The sequence below is a fragment of the Haliaeetus albicilla genome, chromosome 11, assembly GCF_947461875.1.
Source record: "Haliaeetus albicilla chromosome 11, bHalAlb1.1, whole genome shotgun sequence".
Classification (NCBI taxonomy): domain Eukaryota; kingdom Metazoa; phylum Chordata; class Aves; order Accipitriformes; family Accipitridae; genus Haliaeetus; species Haliaeetus albicilla.
Window position 1 is genome coordinate 17,413,604 of NC_091493.1, and position 23,959 is coordinate 17,437,562.

The 23,959-nt window shown below is 40.7% G+C and overlaps 1 protein-coding gene and 2 long non-coding RNA genes across 10 annotated transcripts in view; 2 read left to right on the top strand and 1 right to left on the bottom strand.

Moving 5' to 3' along the window:
• Positions 1-13,166, bottom strand: part of VCL (vinculin) — a 65,528-nt gene extending 52,362 nt beyond the window's left edge. For 3 of the 4 annotated variants that reach the window (XM_069796293.1, XM_069796292.1, XM_069796291.1), the window contains exon 1: positions 12,730-13,165. In XM_069796293.1, coding sequence (XP_069652394.1) covers positions 12,730-12,897 — 168 coding nt within the window. In that variant the 5' untranslated portion in view covers positions 12,898-13,165. Of the gene's footprint in view, positions 1-12,729 lie in introns of all 4 variants that reach the window. The other variant, XM_069796294.1, reaches the window with a different exon arrangement.
• Positions 13,167-13,773: 607 nt separating this feature from the next.
• Positions 13,774-23,959, top strand: part of LOC138687717 (uncharacterized) — an 86,261-nt gene continuing 76,075 nt past the window's right edge. For 2 of the 5 annotated variants that reach the window (XR_011326840.1, XR_011326838.1), the window contains exons 1-2: positions 13,776-14,177; positions 16,026-16,074. This is a non-coding gene — a long non-coding RNA (uncharacterized lncRNA). Of the gene's footprint in view, positions 14,178-16,025; positions 16,075-23,959 lie in introns of all 5 variants that reach the window. The other 3 variants (XR_011326839.1, XR_011326841.1, XR_011326842.1) reach the window with 3 other exon arrangements.
• Positions 19,347-23,155, top strand: LOC138687626 (uncharacterized). Its single transcript, XR_011326757.1, has 3 exons — positions 19,347-20,162; positions 21,170-21,430; positions 22,432-23,155. It is a non-coding gene; the product is annotated as an uncharacterized lncRNA (long non-coding RNA).

Below are 23,959 nucleotides of genomic sequence, written 5' to 3' on the forward strand. Positions count from 1 at the left end.
AAGTTATAGGTACCATTTCTAACTATTAAAATCCTTTCAGAAGTTTAATAGAAATCAATGAAAAAAATCTTTTAAGTCTTTATAAGGTAAACACCTTTAGAGACAAAGTTCCTTTACCTTCTACAAGAATGTGGTTGAAAAAAAAAAAAAAAGCAGTATTGCTGCAAATCTGACTAAAAGCACCTCCCATAATAAGAAGCTACACTTGTTACCAAAAATGTTTTGTCCTATTTGAGGAAATTGCTCCAGATTTGAAAGCAATGAAACAGAACAGAACACTCTTCTGAGCAACCGTTATACTATATTAAACAGAAATACAAGTTTTTGGGCCAGCTAACAAGCAAACTGGAAAACATGTCTGAAGAAAGGAATTGTACTCAACTGTGAAAGCAGAAGCTAGATCCATCAAGTTCACAAACTCCTTCACAGCTTACTTCCTACCTTGCCACACAGTAACAAGGTTAGTTATTAGCATCACCAAAATACTTAAAACTAATAAGCCATGTGCAGGGAAGTTTGCTCTTTGCAAGAAAAAGGTGCAAGACAATTATATAAAAATTTGCCACAACAAAGGCTAAGCAACAAATCTTTGTAGCAGTTAGTAACTGCTTCAGGGTAGTAAAGTTTCTTTAGCATTTCACTGTCCTGAGTAATTGGAGAACAGGTCAGATATTCCAACTGCCCCCCCCCCCCCCCCCCAAAAAATTGCCAGAGCAAAACTGTTATGCCAGAAATTAGCTTGCAACTGAGAGATAAAACACTTTATATTCTATAGCTTTGAACTATGATAATCAGTGATGTCAAGCTGGGAAGAGGAAGAAAAAATTCAGATCAACAGAAAAATACATTCCTTCCTGCTGTATGGGGGGTGGGGTGCATTCAACTGGCCTGACAGCTCAAGTGCCAGTCGAGTCTAGTCAGAGAGCTAAGGAATGCAGGTTTTCTCCAGCATTAACTTAAGAGAATTAAAGGAAATGTCATGCTATTACCTTTTTGGGGTTTGTTTGTTTGTTTTGGGGTTTTGTTTGGTTTTTTTTTTTACCCTCAGAGAAAGACTGAAGTCAAGCTGAAACCTACCTAAAATTTACTGAGGTTCCCACTCCCCACCCCTTGATTTTTTTAGAAAAAGGGAATTTTTAATAAGTGTGGCAAATAATCAAGCAGCACTTCAGTTGCTACAGTTAAGTCAGTGGTTTGGCAGTTACTAGCCCTTCACAATCCAGTTTTTTCATCATTGTATCAGGGCAAGCTAAATAAAAAGTGACCTTTTCACTACTACTATGGAGAAACTCCATTTGTTTAGCTCTTATTCAGCACAACTATTATGCTGTAAAAGCTGCAAAGATAGCTAAGCTTGTGAAAGTGATTTTTAGTTTAGTCCAAACACTAGTCAGTTTACTTGTTCTCTCACCTAAAACCTTGTAAGAGTTACACAGTAATTTAAAAAAAAGTGTTTTTACACTTGAGAAAAAGTTTTCTTTCAAGTATTGAGTGGTTTTTGTAACCTGTTTGTAACCAAATCAGCTTTTGAAGACTTAGCTGAAGTATATTTAGACACCTGTATACACATTCAGAGGCTGAAATGGGAAACATCTTGAGATCAATCTTGAGCAAAGTTACAAAGAAAGGAAGATTCTAAAAGCAAATACACACACCAAAGTAACCTTCCCAGTGGATGCTTGAAGCAGCTTTTTTTTTTTTAATAGTAATACCTCTTAAGATAAAGATTCAGCACATCACACACTTCAGTATTAAAAACCTCTCCTAAGCAAGTTTAGATGACTACATGGATGTATTTTAGCAACTGACAAGGTTTCCATAAAGTTTAAATAGGAAAGTTGAACATGCCAGCCTGCATACAGCTAAACCTTAGCACTAATTGTTTCATTCAATTATGTACTACTATCCCATTTGGAGATTAACAGTTTAACCATTTGTTGCCTATGCACAGACAGATATTTTACTCATTTACAAGAAGTCCATTTTTTCAAAACATAACCAAATTTGTGGTCACCAGGAACCAAATCCACCCAAATACTCTAGCAACTTACAAGTTATCTGGCTCTCACACATACTATCAGCCTGGTTGAAGTCTGTTTCTGTTCCTTCCGAGGAAGTATTTGTGCAGGCAAATAAAACAAGGCCTGCATAAGAAAAGAAAGTTTTATTAATGCTTCCCTCCTCAACAACAGTCACAATATGCAGCATCTTTCAAACTCAGGAAGAGGTTTGAAGACAGCAGAGGAAACAACTCAGCTGGAATAACTGAAGTTTCAGATGACAACTTTTAATAGCTTCCCTGCTTGACAGGAGGAGTCTTCACTCTTCTGCAAATGAAGAGCTGAAATGGCTGAAAGACTAGAATGGGCAAGGAAGTTGATATGGACTTTCCTGGCTCAGCCTTTAATAAGCTTCCCATTTTGATGCACCTGCTCCTTACATTGTATAGCAACTATTTGAATAGAATTTAAAAAAACTAAAGACAGAACAGTCATTACTGTTTGCCATCACACAATGACTCAGCTAAGGTGACACTTGTGACTTACCCAGTACAGGCCAGAGTGCTCCTCATCAATTCAGAGGTTACAGATATAACTGTCATTTCTCATACTGCTACTTTGGCACTTCTGTGACCATACCTATTTAAGAAATTAATTTCTCTAGCTATTGTGCAGTCTTCAGCATTTAAGGAGGGACAGGGCTTGACTCTGTAGTTTATGCAAAGACTCAGCTACTAAAATGCAGTTCAAGTTTAATACCGTTGTATTTTACTATTCCCACAAACAGAAGATAAACATTGAAAAGAACACATAGCCTGGTACTGCCATCAGTGTGTCCATTAAGAAGAAAAAAACAAAAAGCAACCTTTTCTAGCACCTACTTTAAAGACATGCATTGCTGGATAAATATCATCACAAGAACATCAAGTACTCCTGAACATCCTTATGAATTGCAAATGCAGTTACATCTATATTCATTACAGAACAAGGCTTTTGGTCTTTGCCTGCTGCTAACCTGAACTGAGACTGCCTTGAACTAATCTGTACCTTTTAGGACAGTTAAAGAATTTAGACAATTTTGGAATTACCATACAAGATTTACTGTATCCTAGTCAAGGGACTGAAAACTGTCACAACTTTAGTTTGTAGAGTAGTAAGACCAGAACAGTTGCAGCATACCCCAACATTTTAAGCTGCATACACAAAGACATCCAAGCATAAAGCTTGTAGAACTAGCCAAAGCAGTACTTTTTCCTTGGTTCTGTTATTCATCATTTCATTTATGCACCATATGTCTCTGAGGACAACATTTAAGCATGGTAGTTGCTCAGGTCAAACCTTCTTAGGCCATCACAGAACATCAGTTTAAAATGACAATTGCTTACCTCCACTGCAATGAGAAATACTGTATTTCTATCACACACTATCATCTTTCATTAGTAGATAGGTACAGGTTGAGGAGCCAAAGACAGGAGGCACTCTGCTGTTAGAAACAAGGAAAAACTGGTTGGGAATGCAAACATCAGGCACAACCTTAGCTACAGTGACCATGAGATCATGGAATGTAGGATCCTGAAAGGAAGAAACAAGACAAATCAGACCCTGAACTTCAGAAAAGACTTTAGCCTCTTACAGGGACCTACTTGGAGAAATCCCATGGGATACAGTCTTAGAAAGAAGAGCAGCTCTGGAGAGCTAGTTGATTTTCAAGGATCACCTCCTCCAAGCTCAAGGATGGTGCACTCTGATGAGCAGGAAGTTAATCAAAGGTGGCAGGAGGCCTGCATGGATGAACACAATGCTCCTGACAAAACTGACATGAAAAGTAGGCACACAAGAAGTAGAAGCATGGACAGATGACTCGGGAGGAATGCAGAGATGCTACCTGAGCATACAGGGATGGGCTCCATCCCAAAAATCTATCTGGAGTTGAATCTGGTGAGGGACATGAAGAACAACAAAAAATGCTTGTGTAAGTACAGCAGCAAAATGAAGACTAGATAAAACATGGGCCCACTGCTGAATAGGTGGGGGGCCTGGTCACAACACAGAAAAGGCTGAGTACTCAGTACCTTCTTTACCTCAGTCTTTACTGAGAAGATCTGCCTTTGGCAATCCCAGGTCCCCAGGATGCACTGGAAGTTTGGCACAAGGAAAACACATCCTCTATGAAAGATCAAGTTACATTCACTATTCTGTGGGTGTAATCATTGATGGAAAAAGCAATGCAGTTATTATGAAGGTCTCTTCATAAGGATTCTAAGCCAAAAGCAACAAGACACAAGTTTTCTACAGGAATGGCTTGTTTCTTTTCTCCACTCTTTACTGGAGAACCCTGACATTAATCATCAGTTTCCTACCCTACCCATGAAGTCAGGGTAGTAGGAAACTGTTCCAACACATGTTGTGTCAGTGAGAGAAAGAGTTAAAGATCATCATCCACTGAGAGTCAATATGAGCTGACAGTTTCAGTAATCATGGAAAGCCTTTGAGAGTTAAGAGGTGGGTTTTTTTTTTTCCTTCTTTCCCCTTTCATAAGCCAGTATTGTTATCCAGTGATCATCTTTCATAATGTAAATAATTTTTCTGAAGCATCAGAATATTATTTACTTCAGAATAAGAGATTTGTTCAAAGTGAGTTGTTCTGTGTATATTCACAGAAAACTTTGGTTCTAGTCTCAGGATGGGGCAAGTACAAGTCATACCTCATTCGACTTGAATTATTGAGCAAAGTAAAAAAAGGAAAGGTTTGCCCTCTCTACTGATTCTCTATCCAGTCTTATATTCTTACAGATACAGTAGGGCCTGAAATTACTGCAGGGACAAACTAGACCTACTTCCAAATATTATGCATATGGCATGTGTCATGTGTGTCCTCCCACCCCAATTCAGTTTTCAGCTGTTAGGATGCTAGGCTCACGTTTTAAGGAGATATTATTGGTGAAATATTTGTAACTGAAAAAGAGATCCAGCCTTTATTTCATCATTTCATCTCTCCATGCAGCAAGTCATCTTGTATTCACAAAGTGTTTTCTGAAATGCAGGTAGTTGCAATAACCACTCATCTGTGGTGTATTTCCATGCATCAACACAAATTGCTACTTTAGACTCCAATCACAGAACACTATTTAGGGTTAATTCTCTCTTGCCTGTTGTCATAAAAATTAAGGAAGAAATTATACAATTAAACATTACAATTCATTTAGCGGATGCACTTCTAACAGTTATATAGCTATAAAAAAGATACTTTACTGTTCAAATGAGTTAACAACAGTGCTCCTTAGTAAGAGGTCCTATTGCTGTGTTTAAAGATAAATGCCAGGAAGGTTATAATTTTGCAGGAATTAAGAACCATGGCCACAGAGGCAAGTCCTGTATCAAGAACTCCTTCTCAGCATTTGACTGATCAAGTGATAGAATAGAATTTGTGTCACTAAAGAAAAAAAAAAACACAACAAAACCCACCACATTACATTGCAACGTTTCTTAAGGTCCGACTTACTTTTCAGAGTGAGAAATAGCAGGAGATTGATATTACTAACAGTAGATACTTTGTCTTCATATTTGAGGTAAAAAAAATGCAAAGCCAGTAAGACTTAGTAAAACAATTCAGTCACAAACAAAAGCTTAGGAACAACACATACAAGCTATACAACAGAGAAGTATGGATAAAAAGCTAGTCTTAACTATACATGAAGCCACTACCAAAATTAAGCAGTACGCAAGGCAAAGACTGACTAGGACTGGCCTATTGTCTCCTTTGGAAAAGTAATTGGGAAAAAAGTGTCATTTGGCTTTTAAGAATTCTAGCAGATTTGGAACAAGAAACATAGCTTAGCATTTACAACAACCGGTTAATGATCTCAGGCATTTTTTCCAGTAACTAGCATTAATACAACATTTGCTAACACATCTTTAAAACCACCTTTAACACACACACCCCTCACCCCCGAGTCCTCTCAAAGACTTGCTTCCAAATTTCAAAATTCCAAATTTCCAAAAATCCAAATTTCAACTATACTGGGAAGAGGTAGACACCTGTAAATTATCCCACTTATGTCCTGAAGCTACACATTTCTAAGTGTAAAACATACTGAACCATATCTTACTTGGTTCATTGTTTTATTAAACTCTATAAAAGGAATTCCATGTCTACAGTCCAATACCACTACATAGAGAAAAGTAACTTCTTGTTTCAAAGCAAAAAGCAAAAGTTAATGACATTCTAAAGTTACAAGAAGTCAGAAACAAGAATAAATCACTAAACATTGGCCCTTAATATGGATTTAAGAACTCCTCCCTCACTGGTGTAATTCACTTATGCAGCAGAAAGCATATGTTAAGTTTTCCAAAGCAGGAGTGGTATACACCATATTGTTGGCATATGGAATTTTTTAGTCTGACTGCCACTTTAAGGTTATCCATTCCACAATAACGTTCTCTGGTTTTATGCCCAAAAAGCAAGCTGCATGTGATTACTAATGGAGGCATTCACCATCTCTATGCACCCTTAAAGGAACAGAGAACAAATGATTCCTTTTAAAGCTGATGGAAGAGACTGGTATAAATTAACTTCCAAACATAATACAGAACAAAGAGGTTTTCCCATTCAAATTGGAAGCTGATTTATCACTTATGTAAAGATAATTCCTAACAGATAAAAGCAAGAAAAAAGTTTATGATGTGCTTTTGTTATTACAAAGTTGCTTTGTCTGATCAATCATTAATCACTTTTCACCCTGTCCCTCCCATGCACACACCCTAATGGGTTTTATCCACTTTCTCAGAGCATATGGCCACAGTTCCCACAATATGGTAAATTATCCCTAAAGAAATTTCAGGTAATAGAATGTTGTATTTCAAAAAAGAAGGAAATTTTTATTATTTAAAAAAAACACTCTTCTAACACTAATCACAAGTTTCTACTACACATAGGCAAGACCTAGAAACCTATAATGAAAAGACTTACTCTCTTGAGATCATCAGGGCTCTTCTAGTACTCTCATTGTCACAAAGTTCTGAGTTCTGTAGAGTTCAGATGAGCTGCTGTAAGAACTCATTTCTTCCAGCTCAAAGATATTCCAATACAATAAACTAGAAATGGGGGGGTGCAGATCTATACATAACCCATGGCAAGTTACAAACATTGAGAAAAAACTTCAGAAAGTTACTACAAATCCTTGAGAAACATCTTGTGCTGCGAAAATTCTGCAAGGAAAAAGCTTATCTTTCTCCTTTCTTCTCCATCCTTTTCCAAGATACGTAAATGTAAGTATTGCAAACTAATTTTTCTCTCAAAAAAGAGAAATACTAAGCTGTCCTCAACAGCTCACTCTTCTCTTGTGTACCCTGAGATACAGGCAAGTCAGCTATGCCAGGAGAAAACCTAGGGATGAGGAAGCTGTTTTACCACCCACTCTCCACAACAATCAGACCATTTCTCCTCACTCTAAGTGTTTAGCCATGTGTTTGACTTTTGCTGCTGCAATTGTGACAAGTATTTCAAGGCAGGCAGTATTTTTCAAATTCATTTATATAGGCAATTTCCAAGCTGGTGGTTTTCAGGTATTGATAGGCAATTCGCAGCCTGTCCAGGGAAAATGCACAGCCCTTTCTGCATGGCAGTACAACCCCAGGCAACTTCACAATTGACAGAGGCCTATGGATGTACACCCAGAACATGCTGATTACTTCAGGTGATTACTACTTCATCTACTAGGATGAGATAGGACAACTGCTACAGCTACACTAAATGCAACTCTACCACAGTTGAGGTTTGGGGGTTTTTTTTGTTCGGTCTGTTTTAAACTTTATGTCACTGCCTAAGTACTGGTATAATTTTACCTGTTTTGAGAGTAATCTGTGTGGTTTTAGTTGTACTTGGATGGGGTGGGTTTCAGCTGGTGGTAGTTTAAAGAGACTGACCTCACAACTTTAGGAAGTGACAAACCTATGACATGAATGACTGTTTGACCTAGTGCTATAGTGTGTTGTTCTCATCAAGTACAATCTCCAGTGAAGCTTAATTTTACTCCAGACTGCATTTATTTACTTTTAAATATAGTGCTTGGCCCTGCTCTACTTAAAGAAAACAGCTGATAAACCATGAGTACGAGACAGGATATTTATATGCTAAGAGACCCTTACTGATGATTAGCCTGACCTGCTAGTAGCGGTTAATGACTGAGATGCAGAAAGATGTCAGTATAGCTTCATAAGCCCCCAAATCTCAGTAGGTAAATAAAAGCATATCACAGCATCCACCAAGAATACATTCTTGAGAGATGTGATAGTTAACAATTTTGAGAGTTAAAGCAATTTTTCCCCATAAAAAAGAATGTAATAGAAATTGGATGCATGTAGAGACTTATGAAACATAGATTCAAATACAAAAGGACAGCACCTGTAGCATGGAGGATGGAAAGGCAGAAGCTGCATCATCAGCTAGACAATTGCTGGCCTTTCAGAGCAGGTCTCCGTTCTGAAAGATCTCAGCCACTTCATTTGTGACCGTGTCTTAAATCTTTCATTATGAGAATTTCATACCAGTGTCACTTTCCTCAGAAGGCTCAAGCTCAGTCAAAATGAAGAACAGAAAAACAGGGTAATAAGGCATTTGGTCTCAAGTAAAGCAGGTCAGATCTTTCAGAGCATGGACATGGTTCAACAACCCAGCCTCTGAAAAGCCAACATCTCCTTGAGTTGCTGATCCTGCTCCAGTATTTAAATTATATGTACTCCTTAAGTCCCTTCTCAGGTTCCTCTCTATCACCTTAATACTCATGCACAGGATTACTTCCCTATCTGCCAAACTCAGCAGCTTCACCCATGGTAGTGTTTGTATTTGGCAGAGCAGAAGCAACACTGCTGTGAAGCAGTTCTGTACAAAACAGTGGAGAGAAGTGACAAGAGTGGGTTATGCCTGTACTGACAGAAAGCCAGAACCCATACAAGGCAGTAAGTAAATGGAGTTTAAAATGGCAGAGTAGAATTTGCTTTCTCTGTTTGGCAGTAATATAACATTACCTGAACATAAATGCTTGTAAATTCACTACTGGCTAGCAGAGATTTTTCTCCCCCATGAAATGAAGTTGTTTTATATAATGTGTGTGATAGGTTTAAGTTTTCTTCATCATTATTAGTCATCTTTGATAGAAATCCCTCTTTTTAAAAATAGGCTAAAAGTTGGATGAATGTTTTATTAAAAATTAGAAAACCACCATACAGTTCACAACCTCCCAGCAAAGTTTGACCAGTCAGAATTCAGAATTTCATTTCACTGCTCACTAATAGAGTATTTAGCAAGCTCCAAATTATTCCTTGCCTGTTGGGCTTGACTATTTCCTCCCCCCAACCAACTCTGTTGTCTTACAGTGTTAAATCTTTAGCTACAAGGAATACCAAACTAAATCCCAACCCTCACATAAGAGGCACACATCCACTCCAAGTATCAGACAATAAAAACATTAAGATCTTCTGTTAAAAAAGAACTGATTTAGTACATTAATAATCTTGTGATATTAATATGAAGCCTCTCCCTCAAACTCTTGGCTCCAGTCAAAGGTTATTTTTGTGCAAAAAAGCTCCTGCTGCTTACCTCTACATGCAAAGGTATTTTGCATGTGGGCAGCACTTACCTTATCTCACAGTTAAGAAATTTCACCAGATTACTTCAAAACAATTTGAGTATTGTTCTGCAAAAGCTATCCCCTAACATGAATATTCAAGACAGTAGAATCAAACTGTGACATATTGGGAACTAATACAGAAAAGCAGAATACCGAGTCTTTGGTATTTGCCATGGGAAAGAGACTAACTTTTAAAGATTTACTTATTTAATTAACTTCAACAATGACTCAGACTATGTCTTACCTAGGATTACTTTACAATTCGGTTCTGATGGGGAAGCATCCCTACAGTAGGTTGTCTTGGGTGTGCAAGCCCATGAAACTTAAGGTGGCTTCAGACAAACTTAAAATACAGCACATGCATTTCTGACAGAAAATATAGAAATGCATGCTGAATGGCAAACCAAAGGAAAAGTTCTCATATAGAGGTCTATAGTCAAGTTATGTAGGACTCCCTTTTATCTCATCTAGTAGTCTTACTTTAAGACTCTCACATCTATCAATCTCTGTTCACTCTTGGATATAGTGTATTGTGTTAACTCCATCTCAGGAACATCAACAAAATAAACTTTTCTTAAGTTACTGCACATGACTCCTTCCTCAGCGATCTTCTCATTTCCTAGCCCATTTCCCCACACAGCACGTCTCCCAGGCCTTGCAGAAGAATGGGTCTCAGCATTTCAACTATTATTACCAGCAGTTACTTACAGATGCAATAGTTAACAAGAATTAAACATCACACCTTCCAAACTGTGGAGTCCTTTACTGGGGAGCTAGAGAACAGTGCTGTTGTGTGTAACAAATTATCAGTGAAAAACTTCTCTGCTGGTCAATATTTCCTGTCACATACACTTCGTGATACTCACACTACATGAAGAACCCTGAGCAGACAGGAAGCAACACAAAGAGCCAGCAGCTACATTACTGTCCTGGTTATACTGGCAATTCCATCTTTGCTGTCACCTGTGAAGCCACCAGAAGGCTCACAATTAGATAACCTGTCTGCACAAATATCCCTGCTTCTGTGAAACTGCAGTTTCACATATCACCTTTACACTTCAGAATGATGCACTGAAAACACAGCTCCAGATAGGAAACTGAACTTTATTCCTGTATTTTTCCTAGTATAGTCAAAGCTGTATTCTACCAGATCAGGGCATCTTCCTTCTAAGTACCACCTCAGATTACACCACTTCTATTTGCTCTTTGTGAATTAACACAAAAAAATAATTCAACAGTTTTTCCTTCTATCTAGCTAGTAGGCAAGAAAAGAAAACCAGAGGCTTCCAAAAGAGTCCAAAATGCTGGCATTAGCAAGCTGCAGAAAGAAACTAATTCCGTTTCTACATTTCTCTAATAAATGCTACTTTATCAGATCAGGTTTCTTTCAAGAGGAAGGGGTGGGGGGAATAGTCACACAATCCAGCCATACAGGCTAAGCTCAGAGAGGCAAAGCATTATTCTAAAGTCTTCCTTTCAAGGAAAAGTATTTCATACACTCAGGCTTCACACCCTTACAGCCAATATACCTATTACATCAGTTCATCACTGCAGACCAATTGTTTTTCATAAAAACAAGAGTTTCAGCTGAAGTCAGCAAGAAGCACAAGTATTCCAGACAGTGCATCCTGTAAAATTCATTAAGTCATGGGGACCGAGAGTTGTAGTTACACTGTAGTAAACTGCAAAGCCTCAAAGTGGCAAGTTATTCTAGCAGTAGCAAGTACTACAAGCCGAAATCTGATAAACACATCACATATATTAGTCATCTTGACAGCTTCTTATGCCCACAAGCCTCGTGATTTCAGTGCATTAATACATCAGTTAACAGTGACACAATATTTTAACTGTATGTAGCTATTTCATTTTAAGGTATAAGTTTGCTGGCAAGGGATATCGCTTGCCACAAATGACTTAAGCGTTTTACAGGATTCAAAGTGAGCAAGTAACATCTGATGTTTAAAAATTAACTCAGACTATCTGCAAATGAACTTAACAGAAGTGCAAGGTAAGTATTACCAGGTAATTCGTAATGAAATAGAGAAGCACGCAACATTGCAGTGCTTTCTGTATCAAACAAGACACTTCTGCCCTGCAACAGTTTGCTATTCTTCTGATGCAGTTGGTTATAAAAGTAGTAATATAACTAAAACATTTCAAATGTATTAGTCATTTGCACTTCTCAGACTGAAATGCCCATAATGCAAATACGCGGATCTTAAAGAGACATGCTACCTATAGCTGCTTTCAAAAAGTCGAGAGATCCAAGCCGATTTTCAGCTACCTTTAGCTTCCCACAAGCAAACTGTTAACTCACACTCGAGGCTGTGTAACAAACAAAACAAATTACAACTCCAAACTTTGCCTAGAAGCCACAGGTCTGTCTCTCCTCGACTCCCACACTGATAACGAACTGCCAGCCTTCACCAATATAAAAATCATTATCAAACGCCTGGGAGATTTAGGGTTGGTTTTTTTTTTTTAGGACAGGATCACACCAAGTAAGCGTTTTGCCTTTTATAGTGCATACACTTAAAACAGGAGTTTCCAACAGCAAAAAACCACACAGCGTATCAGAGACATCTGCGAGGCGTTTCAGGGTGCACTCCGCACGGAGAGGATGGGACGGTACAAACACCAACAATTACAGCCCTTCACTGCGCTTCAGCGTGATGCTGTCCCTCAGGCGGGGAAAAGGCGGACTTTTCAGTCACGAAGACGGCGAACAACTCGCTGTTCCGGACAACTCGTTCCTCTGCAGAACGGCCCGCCGAGCTCCTTCGCGGGCCGGCGCAGGGACAGCCGAAGGCGGCTTCCAGACAGGAGCCGCAGAGGTCCAGAAAGCCTCCCAACTTAACCCCTTCCCGGCCCCCGCCTCCACACGGTGCCTCCCTAGCGGCGGCAGCGCCAGGGAAGCCGCTCCGTTACGGGGCGCCGGTCGGGCGGCCAGCGCGGGGAGCGGGAGGGGGGGGAGCCCGGCGCACCTGTACGCGACAGGCCGGGGCGGGCTCCGCGGCCGCGGGACCATGAAGTTGGCCGCAGCGGCCAAAGTTGCTCCCGTGAGGAGGGGCGGAGGAGGCGGGCCGGCCGCCGCTACTCACCCGCACCAGGTTGCTGACAGCGGCCTGCACGGCCGACACGGGGGCGGTGAGGTCCGGAATGGCCTTGCCGTCCACCTCCCCCTCCTCGTGCATGATGACCAGGTGGGAGATCTGCTGGGCCACCGGCTCCAGGATGCTCTCGATGGTACGCGTGTGGAAGACGGGCATGGCGGCGGCGGTGGGGGGGAGGGCTGGGGCCCGCGAAGTCCGCACAAACTCCTGGCAAACTCTGTCCCTACGGGCTGGCGCCTCACAGAGAAAGCCGCGGCCTCCGTGCAAGGAGAAGAACGAGGAAGAAGAGAAAAAACAAACGACCACTCAGACCTCCCTCCCCTCGCCCCTCAGCGGATCGCGGCAGCCCAGAGAAGCGGCTCGCGGAGGCGGGACTCGAACCCGCTGCCCTCCTGCCTCCCCCTAGCAGCACCCACCACGCACTAGCACAGCTCCTCACCCAGGCAGCGGCTTTTCAACAACCACAACCTACCCCTCCCACGGCTCCCCGCCCCCTCGGCCGCCCTTGCCCAATAGCTGAAGGGGGACCGCCGCTCCCAGTGGCGCAGTGCCACGTCCATCAACATTCCAGCCCTTCCCTCCCCCTCCGCCCCTCGCCTTTCCCGCACCACCCGCCTTGCCAACCAAGCATGGTTGCGCGGGCGCTGGTTTCCCAGCGTTGAGATGACGTCAGACATTCTGGTGTCCATATAAGGAGACGATTAAAGCCGGGAGGACGGCCGAGGGAACGGGGGATGAGGCGGGCGGTGGCGGGATTCCTGCGCCCCGCCCCTCCCGCGGCAGAAGTTTGTTCCGTCGGGCTGACATGGGGCCGCCCGGCGGGGTGCGTGTGGCCGACTGTAACCGGGGAGAGGGCGTCCCTCGCCCGCTGCCCCCATCCTTCGCCGCTGTTTCGGGCGGCTTCTTGCGAGGAGCGCTCCTCACGCTGCTGGCGCGACCTGTTCCCCGCCCCCGCGGCGGCTGCCGCCCTGAGGCGCCCCTCCATGGGCGGAGGCGCGCTGTCCCCACAGCCTTCTCCGCAGAGCGCCCACAGCCTTCTCCGCAGAGCGCCCGCAGCCGCCCCGGCCCGCCCCGGGCGCGGTCCCAACCGCTTCCGCCCCCCCACCCTGAAGAGAAGTGGCGGGAGGCGGCGGAGACCGCTGCGTGGGGACAGCTTCCCGCCCGCGCCCCCCGCCTAAAGTGGGGAGGGGTGCCCCAGCCGACCCGCTCCCCGCCGGTTGTCCCTCTGAGGCTGAGGGGACGCGGCCGGACGGCGGCCTCCGCTGCCCCGGCCGCGCTCCATCGGGAGAGCTGTTAGGCGGCCCGCTGCCGGGGGTCAGTGCCGGGCGGTGGCGGGGCGGGCCGGGCGCGCCGAGTCGGGGGAGAAGGGTTTTTACCGTTATAACCCCCGGTGATAACAGCGGCACGGGCGGGGGACCTCGTTTAAATACATTTAGGTGAGCGACGTGGTTTTGGGGGAAGGAATACCAACCGTAGCCGGCGGGTAACATAAATTCCCGCTTTCCCGTAGCGCTCACGTTGGAGCACGGCTGCCGGCGGCTGCTCCGCCGGGGGTGAGGTGGCACGGCCCCGCGGCTCGGTAGCGGCGGGCGGCCTGCCGTCGCCGGCTCTCCGCCTGCCGCCTGCCGCCAGCCGTCGGCGGCCCGCTGCCCCCCGCCTTAAGGCGTCGTTGTTTAGGAGCGTGCTGTTCTGAGGCCCCTAAATGCCATTGCCAGCCTTAATAAAACTTGGGGTGTGAGCTCATACAGAATGCTACGTTGCCCGTGCTCTGGCGCTGCCTGGGCAGTGCCTTTTGTGACACTGGGAATACTCATGGTAATAAAATAAAGCGTGTGAGTAAAGGGTTGCAGGGTTGCGGTCTGTACATCTTCCTTTCCTTGATAACGTGAGCGCAGAATTAGATTTGGAAAATTATTACTGGCTTTTAGGTATTTTTCTCTTTGTGCTGGTGCTGCTATTTTAAGCTATAAATGAATGTTCCTGACAGACTAGCTTTCACTCCTAAATGTTTCAGAGCAAACAGTATGTTTTCTGTGCAGTGTTTGAACACAGCTGGTCCTAACAGCAGACACAGGGACATATAGAAAGAGCAATTAAATCAGTAAGGCTTCTGGTGTGCACGAGGATCCGTCCCAATAACTTCTGGTACCAGAGTTGCCGTTGTTGGAGCTACGGGGATAGTTACAAGTTGTAGGCCTAAAGAGCTAAGAAAAACAGGTTTTGTGCAGGCTTAGAAATCTTAACACCACCTTTAGCTCTGAATTTCTTTTTTTGTTGTCCTCTTTTCTTTTAGTATGCTGGGAATTGTGTTTATGTGTGTGTATTTATTGAATCTGCAATGGTAAAAGTCAGACAACTAATTTCCATGTTGTATAATCCGATTTTGTTTGGGAAGAGGTATACTTGTAGGCTTGATAACAGATAATTAAATTATGTTATTGGCAGTGAAAACATACTTAAAATATCAGCCTCTCAGCAGTAATGGGTGAATTAAGTGACTTGAACTATGCACCATAAGAGTATTTTATGTCGTTAGCTATTGGCTATATAGCATGTACTTATCGTTTCTACTATATGCATTCCCAGCAGTGCCTCTTTAGCATACTATGGATCGGTAATAATGAGCACACATAAAAATCCTTCTAGATAGTAATGTGCAGCAGCTGGGAATTACAAAAAGCAATTAGTCCATGTTATGAACTAATAATCTGCAAACCCAATAAACCACATATTCAGTCATTTGTGGAACTTGCATACAAGCTAAGTTCTCTGATTAAAAATAATGGCTTTAAGTCTGGGATCTTGTATACTCTGTTCTGGCTGAAATATGCATGTGCATGCATATGTTTTAAAGAAAAAAAGTGTTATCTGATCATTATAAAAGGCTGTTTTGGTGGCTCTAATATATATAGTTACTACAGGCAAACTAAAATATAGAACATATGGACATGTCTGGAGGCCTTCTGAAACTTTACTCATCTACAGGGCCAAAATAATGTGTGTTTGTATTTGTATTTGGGAGTATGTTGGTATTAAGAGTTTGTTCCACTGTTTGGGTTATATTGGTGTAATTTTTGCACATGCAAAAATCAATTTTTATTGTCTGTACTGAGTGTACTGCAGGCCCATCGCTGAAATTCTCTGCCTGATATTGCCATGGCTACCTAATTTCTGAACCCACATCTGGAGAAAATTCCATGCAATTAACAGCAATACATGTAGCACTGTTTTGGGGGTTTTTTTTCCAACTACCACCCTTACAGTGTTTTCTCTTTCCTTTGCAGTATTCAGATCTGTCGCATTGATGTCATGTGAATAACAGCTTTGCAGCAGGTACTTCAAAAAAAAAAATCAGTTTCTTTTGCCCTTTGCACTATTCAGTCTGTAATTATACATTAATTATGCAATGAGATTGCTTCTCCAGTTTATACAGTTTCGTTAACTCTCCAGGCCTTAACAGATGGTAGAAAGTAATGATAGATTTGATCACAATATTTTCTGTTTATTGAGCCCAAGGTGGAAATGTATGAATTCTTTTGTCCTCTTCCAGTATGGTATTAAACATGCGACAATGGATTTCCCACTGAGAAAAAAAGAGATGCTGTAACTCCTTTCCTTTCCACACACTCAAAATCTTACCGTTTTTAAGAAGCAATATCTATTATTAGCACAACAGTGGTGACTAGCATCTCAACTAAGTTAAAGTGATTAGAATGAAAGGATTAGCTCTTAAATCACTCTTTCCATGTCTTTTACTATTTCATAAGACCTCAGGTGAGTCCAGTTGAACCCATTTCTGCAGAGAACTTGATGTCAGCAGACTCTTCTGCTTACAAAAATCTCCACTGACTTTAGGGCCATAATGTCTCTTTGTCCCAGATGATCAGATAATACATTCTCCTTTTCTCACACATGATGAAGTCTTTTAATGAAGCAAAGAAATCCTCTCTTTACTTCCACTGAAGTGAGATGTATGAATACAGGATTAATAGTCTTTGATAGAAAAAAGGAGAACACTGTACTTACAAACAACATAGTTGCAATGCAGCCTCTTCTACAGTATCTTTCAGAGACTTCTGTACCCTGCAGTCAGGGTACATGGCCCTGCAGCTGCAAGTGGCAGGAGCAGTGGAACAGAACTATTTTCAAAGAGATTCATGAAATTGCAGTTGTCTGTAATTACAAGGTGTTTTGCTAGTATTAATACTTCATTGAAGTGCATGTGTCTGGTTAGCTCTGAGCACTAACCTACATTTTACAGTAGTTATTTTCAGTATTAGGTACCACAGCAGAGAAGGATTAGGTTCTCTAAGCAAATGCACTTGGCTGTGATTAATCACTTTTCCCTGGAATGACCGGATGTTGTACCCTGACTGTACCAACTTCTAACTTTTCTGAGTAATACCTGATTAGCTGCCTGAAAAAGTTTACAGAAATGCTGTATTCATATATTGCATAAACTGGATTGCATTACTGTCTTGATCCTATGAAGATTTAAGCATATGTTGAAATTTAAGGATTAGCATCTCTTTTTATCAGCTTCTGGAGGATTGGAGGCTACTGTTGATCAGTGGATGTAGACTGTAAGGTCAATGCATTCTGCACTTCCCTCTTACCAAGCCATTAACTTTGGGTAATCTAAGGAGTAAGCGATGGATGATTGAAGTAAAAAAAAAAAAAAAAAAATTCCTTCTGTGATAAAGTCTGTCTTAAACATAAATTCTAAATTTTTCATGGGTTTGTTGTAGAATGGTATTGCTATATTGATAGCTGTAGTGTGTAGGTGATTGGCACAGAATGAACACATTTCACACCTAAGAAATGACAACCTAGGGGAATAAAAGAGCAGATTACTAAGGAGGTATCACAGTGTAACTTCACCATAATTGTCAATGTGCCTTGCCATTATAAAGATGACTTCTGCCGTGAAATTAGGTTAGGTTCTGTTTAGTTCTGGGTCTTGGCTGACTGTGTTCTAGGAACTGCAGTGAGACCAACACTTCAGGATTTTTCTATGCTGACTCATCATAAGTCACTGTCTGAGCTAGATGGGAGCAGCCTATTAGGATTGGAAAATTTAAATCACAGTTGTCAGCCATCTCCTCAATAGGAACTTTCTTTCATCACACAACGCTGATTGGTTCCTAACTGCCCTTCTATAGGTGTGTTGTGTTCTTAAAACATAGTAGGGCTTAGATCTGCAGAGAATGCTGCTACCGGTTTACAGTGTCCTTCAAGGAGTTTCTTGCTGGAAGTTCTACACAGCTATGTAGCATCTGCTGGGAAACCAAAAGTGCAAATGTAGCTTATTTTTTCATCTTCTTAGTTACTGTGCCAACTGCTTTCAACTCAAAACACTAACTACACAGCATTCTTGAGTGGTTTATTGTGGAGTACCACAGCAATTATAACAACGCAATTCAAGGAATGTTTTTAAGAACATAAAACATGTAGAAAAGAAAGATAAGCATATTAAATATATGTGTGTGTATATATATATTGTTTATTCTAGAAATTGCTAACTAAGAATGAGGTTTAAAAAACCAGATTTTCTTGCATTTCTTCTGAAAAATTCCAGATGAGAATATATTATTGTATATATGCAAAGCATATATGATAGTGTATGTGTAGTTAAAATTACAGTCTATTCACAGTATATGCAAACAAAAAGTCTTTCTACTCCTCTGACAACATTACTATGAACCTACAGTAGACTTTGGTTTTTCAAAAAGCAACAGGTAGTTTTTAGGAGCTTGACTCTGTGATTGGATAAATAAGTACCACTACAAGAAAAAAGAATTGAAAAAACTATTCCTATATATCCCACCAAGTATCACATTTGTTATGGCAGTGTTCTTTTAAATAACCTTTTTAGGCAATGAGGGATGTGTATTTGTGTTCCAAGTATATGTATGCTGGCTCAGAGCTTGTCAATGTAATTGAGTATGTGGTAGACAATCTAAGTGCTTTATTCACAGTAGGTGACCATTTTAACAGTCTAAACATTCATTTTACCACTAGTGATTTTGGTTAATATTTATGGTCATGTCTACAGATGGACACAGGGAAATTGAGGCAAGTAAACTGAAGATGTTAAATGTGTTTAAGTTAAGAATATTAAACCTCATGTGGTTGCTGTCATTCAGATTTAAATGTCCTTTGCTGCACCATGATTCTTTTCTAAGAACATGGGTTTTGGGAGCAGTAAGACTCTTGTGATCAAGCAGTTTACAGAGCTGCTGCATCTACCAGCTAAGATGTGGCAACTGACTTCTTGTATGCTCTTTGTGCATTTCCTTAAAAAGTGAAAGGTTGGTTTAAATTGCTCTTGTTGATCAGTTTAAGCTTCCATGTTTTACTTTGCACTGAAATGGACAGGTACCTCAGCTGAGATGCCTACAGTAAGTTCTTAAATTTTTTTATCTGCATTGCAAGAGCACATCTTGATACTCAGTCAGTTCTTGATTAAGTATTTTTGCATGTAATTATGTTCAATTCAATTTCAAGGACCCCTGTATCCAAATCAGCCTAGCAGATGACCTATGCAATACTTGCATTTTTTTGGCTACGTGTTTATCAGTGCTTCTGCAGGCTTTCCCCCCCACCCTGTAATATTAGGTGCTTGTATGTATCAACTCCTTTCCTAGTAGTTCCTCACACTGGATTTGATTTACCGAAGTATTAAAGCATGTGTGTATTGGTAAGTGTAAGATTAGTCTGAAATTTTAAGTGTTTTACTGGTTTGGAGTCTCGTAAATTATTTATATCCCTAGTGCAGAATGAACAGGCTCAGGGGTTTCTGCAATTTTGTGTACATTCCAATTCACCACAAAGCCAAGGCCTTTGGACTGGCCAAGGCTTCTGGAAAAGCCACTGGCTAAAATTAAATAATACTATATTTAGTAATAATGAACTCTTTGAATATATTCATATATGTCATTGCTTTTTTACTGGATAATTGTGAAGATCTTTAACTCTTTCATAGATTCTTTATGGCTTAAATAATTATATTATTTAGCATGCATACTAAAGATTTGTAGCTTTGTATTAGTAGATATGGGAGTTTACTGCCATCAGCAAGTACTAAATGGCCAAGTTAGGCAATACTTAAAAAAGAAATTGCTAGATAGCACCAGATTTCTCTATATATGTATAAACTCCTTCCATATACAGCAGAGATACAAATCCACAGAATAAATCACATGGACATACTTTTGAGTTTCTTACCTGTGCCATATTCATTAATTCATCTCGACTAAAACTCTTGTAGTATCCCAGACCTCAGAGGAGCTTCAAGTAATTACATTAAGGAAAGAAAATTAACCTAATACAAAAATACTTCCTTCTTCCTGCCCTGAGATCCTGAACCTACAGTTCACATAATTTTCACATAATTGGGCCTTGTACTTCCAGAAAATTCAGTAAGACTCATTGTAAGATTACTCTGTGAATATATACATTTTGTTTGCTGTTCCTCATAAAAATGCAGTGGTGTCACAGAAAGGACAGTGTGTATTCAACAGTGTGCTACTCATAGGTTTCAAGATCATTAGAACTGTAGTGAGAGTTTTATCCTGTTGCAAAGGGAAGAATCCAGAATTAAGTTGATCCATGCAACATTTCTGGGCTTGAAAAGACTGTCCTCATGACACGTTATATGTATAAAATTTGTTTTAGAATCTTTTTAAAGTGTACTGAGAATATGATCATCTTTCTCTTAGTCTCCTCTATAGCTAGATTCATAGCTATTAAGAATTAAATTGTGAATCTCTTACACATAGAGAAGATCCCTATGCTTTGCCTTACTTTCCTGTAGGGGTCAAGCGTTAGTGGACTGGATTTTTACCCCATTACACAGGTGACATTACCCATGTGAGTATTCAGAGATAGGAATGAGAGGTTCATAAACCGTCTCCTAAAGGAGCTAGGCTATAAACTATTAGTCTGTTGAATTATTTTAAAATCATTCCTATTTAAGGTATTATGTTCCATATGATATCATGTATTCAGTCCACTGACAGAAAATAACACTTGATTAATAAAAATTTTAACATTTTTTGAAACTAGTAGATGTTTGAGTTCTGCTGTCTTGGAGCTGCTGGAAGATGAGAAGCAAAAATTAAGGGCTACTAAGGTTGCTGCAGATGCCCTAAAATTTTAGGGGTGAAATGAAATTCCTGTTTAGGTTTTGGGCGCTGCATATAGAAAAATGCCCCTGATGCCAGGCAACAATCTTTTCCATGCAAGTGTGTTAGTCTTTACTGTTGCATACTGTGTCAGCATTGCCATTTAAATGTGGTACACAGTGGTAAAGTGTGTGCAGACTGCTGCCAAATGAGGGTCACTAGCCTCAGCAGCATCACACTGCAAAGCATGCTGCGCTTGTGAAACATTTTCTCCTGAGATAAACTTTCTGCATTTATTACAGTTTCCCTTGCAAAGCAGTAGCCAAGCCTATACTCACATTTTTCACTCATACTGTATTTGATTTACATAAACTGAAGGAAATGGTAATGTGCAACAGTGACTCTGGAATTTAAACAGAAACCCACAGGGGATCTCCATACTCAGGCCAACTTCCAAATATGGGAGAAGAGAAGCAGCTGTAGTAGCCTGGGAAGCCATCCTCAGCACAGCAAGGGACAAAATAGTTGGGAGTACATGAGCTTCTTGGAATTTGTTCAGAAAGGTAACTGCTGTAATGCTTTAGTCAGAATAAAGGAGTGAAATACAAATACTGTGATAGCAGAAAGAAGCATTGTTGAATGTTAACTGCCTAGGGCCTGAACAACAGAAGTGCAGCTATTTTTTTTCAATTCTGTTTTTCAGTATGTAATAGTGCACTTACCCCAAATCCAAATGTGTATCCATACTCTGCCAATACCAGTCTGTTGGGTTTGCAGATTTATCAGGAAGACTTATAAGAATAACACTTGTGAGAAGGTTAGTGGGGCTTACTACCAGGTCTGGTTGAAATTTTGCCAGAACAGTCTCTCTCAACAGAACTAAATTCACCAATATTTAGACCTCACATTCTGCAAATCCTTATTCAAAGGATTAACAAGAGCTTTTAATATACATTTAGCATAAGGAGGAACTTTAAAAAAAGCCCCAAGAAAGCAGAGGATCAACAGATTCTAGCTACTAGCTGGTAGATTCGCTCATATTTAGCTGTTGCAGGTTTTTGAGGCTTCTGACTTCCATAAGTAGTGGTAGCTGTGTCAGCCAGGCACATAGAGCAGCAGTGGCCTACAGGCCAAAAGAGTACAGAGCCAAGCCAGCAAGGCCAAGTCTGACAGAGTAGAGGGCTGCAAAGTTGTTCACATTTCTAGTGAGCCACTGTTTACAGAATACTTTGTAAGTGGTACCCTTATTGGCTGCATTATAGACAAGTTTTAGGACCTTTTGTTAGCATGAGGATAAATCTGGCTTTAGGAAACAACCAAGGAAAATGAAGCCAATGTCTTACAAATTGAAATGCTATTAGAAAAGCCCTCTTATGGGAGTGGGCTTTTTATGAAGGAAAATAATTTGTAGGCTAGTTTCCCTTACTCATTGTGAAGTAGCTGTGAGTTTTCTAGAATAGCTCAGGCAATAATGGCTGTAGAAGAGATAGGGTGCTTGTTGTCCTGGGAGACTCTGTTAAGGTGAAGGTAAAAGATTCTGTTTTTCTTTCCAAACTCCCCATAGGAAGAATCCTGTCTTCTGTTAGCAAAAGAGATTCGATTGCCCTGTGCTTCAAACTTCTGAAACTCACTCTGCCACCTGAACAATTGAATTTGAGTTTCTTCAGGGTGGTATATTATGGTGGTATATATGAGAGTATATTATTTATATATCATTAGGCAAAACCATCAACATTTCTCTCTGCGGGTTCTAAAAAACTTCTTGCGTGCCTTCATGCTTCTCCTCTACCACTACCACCACGACCAAAATAAAGATACCATGTGCAAGTTGTAATGGGAAGGACTTCTAAATTTCAAGTCATAAGTCTCTCAAATTAGGACTTTAATGTTTGAGTCATAGTGATTCAGCTAATGTGCCATCAGTGAAAGATTTAGTAGGAGTGCTACTAAATTACACCATTAGCTTTCAGAGCTGTTCAAAAAAGGAGATGTTGCAACTTTGATTAACTTGTTTCTGTCTAACTGCAGAAATTTTGTACTTCATTCCCTAAGAACACATTGCTTTGGCTGCTGTTTGAAAGATGTATTTTACCCCTCAAAAGGCTTAAACCCTAATGCCTGATTTGGTTCCACTTTTCATCTTCCATCCTGTACATGATCATGGGGTCTGAAAATGAGTTCATAAACATGTAAAAGGCTGTCCCTCACAGTACATGCTTAAAATGCTCAGACTTTAGTTGGAGATTAAAAAAAATAATTGTGCTATCCGTAGCTGTGAATGACAAAATAAAGGATTTTGAATGTTAAGTGCTTATAACTTTAGTAGAGAGATATTTTCACTTTATCATCATAAAAAGATGTTATTGATTCCAAAAGTTTATATGGAACAAAGTTCAAAAGTAAAAAATGTTCAAAAGCTATTTGAACAAATTCACAGTAGATAATCCCATCAGGGTCTATTAAACACAGAGACGCTACTTCTGGCTCAAGAAGATACTCAGCTTTAGGTTTTTCAGCTGGACACGTGTACTTTGGGAATTGTTATTTTATTCTTGCCCTTCTTTTGTACGCTTTCACAGATATGTACTGTTGACTACTGTCAGAGTTGGGACAGTGTACTAGATGATACACATGGCCTGATTCTGTGTGTCTTTATGTTGTTGCTGTAAAATGGTTCTGCTCTAACACCAAAATTGGTGTCAGGGTAATGAGAAACTTCAGAGTGATGATGTGCGATACGGAAGTAACCTGTTATCTGCTGTTGCTGTTACTTCCTCTTCTGTGTGACTGAGCTTTTCTTCTGCTAGGATTGATTCATCTCTGTTACAACAATGATACATGTTATATAAACACAGCACTGTTCCTATTTCAAAATTAGCAATAATGTGAGGGAAAACAGAATGCATGCTGCATCATCATGTCCTGACCCTATGGACAACTGTGGACACAGTGATCTGGGAGGCACAGCTGAGGGTCAGGTCATGGCGTGGGCTTGCATCTAGTCATGTGGCAGAGACTGCCTGCTGGACAAACCTCTAACTGCCACACATGCTTTTAGCACTCAAAATATGTAAGAAGAAAATTGTACATAT